This window comes from Guillardia theta (genome assembly GCF_000315625.1).
Source record: "Guillardia theta CCMP2712 unplaced genomic scaffold GUITHscaffold_442, whole genome shotgun sequence".
NCBI lineage: Eukaryota > Cryptophyceae > Pyrenomonadales > Geminigeraceae > Guillardia > Guillardia theta.
Genome location: NW_005434243.1, coordinates 1 through 5000, shown reverse-complemented (window position 1 = coordinate 5000; position 5000 = coordinate 1). Strand labels below are relative to the sequence as shown.

The following is a 5000-nucleotide window of genomic DNA, read 5'->3' as shown; positions in this document are numbered from 1 at the left end:
GCTGTTGTAACTCTGTTGGATCCACCACCTGCAGCAATAATTCAGCTCAAAAGCAAAACAGGAACATTATCACAGCCATCCAGGTCTTTAGAGCATCCGTGAAATCAATTCAACATCTCCGATCATTCCAGATGAAAGCTACATGCGACATTTGCAAAGCAACAGCACGCAACAACACATCTGTCATCGCATCTCTTTTTCTGATTGCATTCCTTTCTCTGATTGTATCTCAACTGTCATACAAAGCGTGCACTGCACATGATGCAATATACGACATTGTCACTTGAAATCACACCTGGATCTAATGATAGGCCCTTCTCTCCCCATAATTTCTATGTCAAAAACTAGCCTGGAACCTAGCTTCTCCACCGACCATACTGACCCTGCTCTTAGGGCAGCTAGTTTCTGGCCTGTCTCCTGCACCACTTTGCTGTTCCTGCTGTTTCCTTTAGGTCCCATATCATGACTGGCTCTTGCCCTTGAAATGTTGACATCGCTCATAATCATAACTCACACATGCCCGTGCTTCTTCACTTCCACTGCTGATCCTCATTAGATGTTCGTCTCCCTGCTCCTCCACGTTGTCTCTTTGCTCAGTTCCTTCGATTGTCACTTGGCACTGCTCCCAACTTCAGGCTCAGCTATCTAAAACTCGTCTTGCTCTACTTTATCCTGGCATACATCCTTCCTCCTGCTCCTGCTCCTGCTCCTGCTCCTGCTCCTGCTCCTCCTGCTCCTCCTGCTCCTCCTGCTCCTCCTGGCCCGCACCGACCCCTGCCGCCCATGCCCTCTGCCATGTGCCTCTCCTCGCTCTCACAACATCTTTTGTAGCGCTTCTGTGCATTGCTCGCGAATATCAGGAAACGTTTACTCTATCATTCTTTCAGTACTAGTTTTACTCAAGTACCAGACCACCCATCAGGTGATGCAAAGTACCTACCCCTGGTGTGTCCCAATACCAGATACCCCTACCCATCCTCCTATACCCCACCCTACCAAAAAACCACCCACCAACATATTCCAACTTCTTTACCCCCCCTATGCAGTACCCCCTTCTCGAAGTCTATCTTACCCACCCAAGAATATTAATCAATGAGTACCCTACCCTCATTGGATTTCGATGCCTCTCGCCCACCCTGGCCGAGAAATGCGTGTCCCTAACTACCCTACCCCCTTGTGTGACCACCCAAAAACACGCTTCAACACCAGAAGTCAGTACCCTGTCTTTACATTCAATACCGTTGACCACCCTACCCCCTCCATCAGGCCCAATTACACCCACCCATATTAGGACAGCTGCGATCACCCCCCCTATCAATTGTATGACCACCCGGTGTGAGATATCACCATGGCCTAGGTCATTTCCTATGACCTTAACTGCTCTGTTCCTATGACACAAACTATGGTGACTAGTAGGACCACTCTACAATTGATTTTGCTCCCAGCCAAATTTCCTCCCACACAGGTCCTATCTTCTCCTTAGAGAGGTCCTAGAATTATGGGATTACAGGATTATAGGATTATAGGATTATAGGATTATAGGATTATAGGATGATTGCAGCCACAAAAACAAGAGTACCATCTCAAGATAGCAGCCGTAGGGGGTCATAGGATGTTGGTAGAACCTCTACGAAAACTTTCTTGGTACTACAGACACTCACAAGAGCCATAGTCTGGTCCTAGCGACTTTGACCCACGTACACCAGAGGCATCTCGTGGGTGGGGTCACCTCGGAGCTGGCCCTGGAGGGTAGGACAAGGAATTTAGAGGGAATACCCAATCAGTTCAAGGACTTTTAGGGGGTGGGGGTACAATTAATTCCTTGCAACACCTCCTTTGGGTGGGTGAGAAAATGTCGAATAAGAGGGTGGGGTGCGATAAAAATAGTTTTTATACAAAAAATGTCGCCCCCGTCAGGGATCCCACTCTTGGTAGTATTTTAAAAACAACTTAGTACAGTATAAAATTTGTTAACAGTACAGTGTTGGACTAAAACTCTCCTAATGGTACCAAGATCAAGTACGATACGTACCCATAAAATACTTGTTAAATATTCTCTACCGGATATACCACTTTAATAACTACTTTACTCTTTATAACAGTAGTAGTCACGTTTGAGTCACATTTGGCTTTCCGCGGCCCCCGGTCGGCCCCGGGCCCCCGGGCCCCGGGCCGGTTCGGTCAACTTCAGTGCTCCGGCAGAAGCCCGGCGGCGGGCCCGGGCCGGGTTGAGGATGAGGGGGATGAATTCAGGCAGGCACGCCAGCGGAATGGGCGGGAGGCGGGGGCGGGTGCTGGAGGAGGTGGAGGAAGGGCTGGGGAAGAGAGAGGAGATGAGAGAAGGAATATTTCATGAGGTGTGCAGGGAGGGACTTCTCCTTCCCTTTGCTGCTATGGTAGGTGCCGAAGACAAGTGCGGCGATATGCACGAGCAACAAGCAGCCCGGTGGGGTAAGGAGGTAATGAGAGAGAGGAGAGAGGATGTAGTTGTTCTTTGAGGTAACTTGTCTCGTTTCCTTGAAGATGCTGGCAAAAATGCTGGGCTCGAGGGACGTTGTGGCTCTCAGCATCAAGCAGACCCTGCAGGATCTCTCCATCATGGTTGGGCTGGAAAAACTCTTTGATGCTCTGGTGTCACGAGCTCGCTCACGAAGGCTCACGGTGGAGGCGTCAGGACGTTCTGATGCAGGAGATGTTGTATCTGTGCTCAAGGAGAGACTTGAGCTGCGTCGTCGTGCCTCCCTGTCTATTGCGAAGATGAAAGTTCAGACCGAGGTTCCAGCAGAGATGCTGAAGGAGAGTATCGAAGATCCGAGCCTTCAGGACCGAAGGAACTTCAAGAGCATCCTCTTCGATCAGCTCGTCTCTACCAATGCATCACAGATGTTTTCCAGCGCGAAGTTCCATGCGCTGACCATGAAGGATCTTCTTGATGCCATGGTCGACTACCAGGCTTTGAAGACTACCAGCTCTCTTTCGCAGCTCAGGATCGCGATCTTGTACTTGGCGTGCAACTTCAACGGGAAGTATCTGATGCGAGCAGGTGAAAATGTCGAGGAGGTGCTGGAACAGCTCGAGGAAAGCTTGATCCGCATCGCGCAAGCCCTGCAATGCGAGGAGGGGGAGCGAGAGTTGGCGCTGGGGCTGTGGTGGTTGGATGCTGGAAACTTGCAACAGGATCACAACATGTTCCTGGCTACTCGATATCTGTGCAAGGAGGAAGCCAAGAGAGTCTTGCCTCGCTTCTTGCGGTCTGCCGTCTTCTCGTCCTTGTACGATGTCGTATTTGCAAGCAGTCAGGTCAGAAGCAGAGTCCGTTCAAGGATGGAGCCGTCTCTGATTAGCATGTCATTGATGACATTCAAGAACTTGGACGTTGGACAATCAGCAAACTTCCAAGATGTCGCACTGTACCTCGTTGCCTTGCAGAACAACTCGAAGTGGACGACTGGCCCACAGAGCTTGTCTTCCGGATGGATCATATCAGAGGCAATGGCGATAATAATGCAAAGAATGTGTGTCACAGGAGCGTTTCGGTTCATCTTCGAGCATAATCAACAAGTGGATGAGCAAAGTCTGTTGAGAAGCCTCGAGCACACCTTGCAATCCAGTCTGAAAGAACATTTCGATGTAGAGGATTTCTCCATCTCCTGTTGTTTTGAGGAACAAGATGTCTTGCCTTCAAACACTCGAGATGAGAACGAGAACGTCGATGTGAAGTCAGCATCTGTGCGGTTTCGCTTGCAGTTTGAAAGCGAAGAAGGATGCAAACAGGCGTTTGCGATCTTCACTTCCGATGTTTCAAAAGAAATTCTCGCAATCGGTAATGTTCAAAGTCGCTTACGCCTGAGCCTTGTCATGTCGTGTCATATCTCCTCTCCTCTCCTCTCCTCTCCTCTCCTCTCCTCTCCTCTCCTCTCCTCTCCTCTCCTCTCCTCTCCTCTCCTCTCCTCTCCTCTCCTCTCCTCTCCTCTCCTCTCCTCTCCTCTCCTCTCCTCTCCTCTCCTCTCGTCTCCTTGCCTTGCTGCCTTTGCTCTGTTTTTGTCTTGATCTGAAAACTCTTGTTTAGCAAAAAAACAGATCTCATCTGGCAGTATGAATTATCATCCAGACTGTCTCGTTGCACTGTGTGAGATTGAAGAAAAGAGGTATTTTCCCCTGCTCTCTCAATCCTTTCAGTACTGAGACTTGTCTTGTTCTAGTGGAGAATGTAGAATACTTCTTGACTTTCTCTTTGCCTCTCTTCTCCTATGCAGCAACAAGAGCAACGAGGTAATTTGAATCAAAGACAAGCTCTTGCTTTTGCTGACGATAATGGACAGACGACTGAAAGTACGGAATATGGTACCAACTCACACTTTTTATTGCTGCAACATGTAAGTTGCGCATCACGTGGGCAAGGGATGATTGTAAACATTCTTGATTCCAGCTCTCTCCTTTCGTTGAGAATGCTCTCGTCGCATTCTTGCACAGCCCGGGGCCGAAGATGTCGAAGATGCTGGCCGAGTTCATCAAAGTGGTGAAGATCCTCTCCATATGCCTTCTCCTCCCCCTCCCCCTGCCCCTGCCCCTTCCTCTGCCCCTGCTCCTCGTTCTCCTGCACCTCCTGCACCTGCTTCTGTCCTCCTCCGTCATCTGAATCTCCTCTCGTACCCCTCTTTCTCCCTGTCCTCAATCCGCTTCTGCCAATCTCCTCACTGCTTGTCAGGGAATTCACCCAGACGTGAAAGAAATAATCGACATGTCAACCAAGAGCAGTAAGACAAATCAGCTCTCCTTTTCCTACTGCTGCTGCTTCATTCATAGCCCCCTTCCCTCCCCCCCCACCCCACTCTCCTCCTTGTCCTGTTTCTCCCGCACCACCTTTTCTTCCTCCTCCTCTACACCTACCTTCCCCTTCCCCCTTCCTCTTTCTGACTGTCACGACAGTTGATCAAGGGGCGGGACAGGACGTTTCTCTACTCCTCTCGGTCCTGCACAGGAAATACGGGCAGGCAGCA

At 49.8% G+C, this 5000-nt stretch overlaps 2 protein-coding genes across 2 annotated transcripts in view; one reads left to right on the top strand and one right to left on the bottom strand.

Annotated features, from left to right (window-relative positions):
• Window positions 1-30, bottom strand: part of GUITHDRAFT_156696 (hypothetical protein) — a 1536-nt gene extending 1506 nt beyond the window's left edge. The window contains exon 1 of the mRNA XM_005817941.1: window positions 1-30. This exon is cut by the window's left edge and continues 722 nt beyond it. The gene's annotated coding sequence lies outside the window, so the exon portion shown is untranslated.
• A 2204-nt stretch (window positions 31-2234) lies between these two features.
• GUITHDRAFT_149547 (hypothetical protein) lies at window positions 2235-4757 on the top strand (the record flags this gene model as incomplete). The annotated part of the gene is made up of 8 exons (XM_005817940.1): window positions 2235-2357; window positions 2401-2451; window positions 2524-3823; window positions 4070-4148; window positions 4203-4272; window positions 4323-4376; window positions 4430-4519; window positions 4709-4757. Coding segments are annotated over 8 exons (1816 nt in total), but the record flags the coding sequence as incomplete, so codon positions are not given.
• Window positions 4758-5000: the final 243 nt, after the last annotated feature.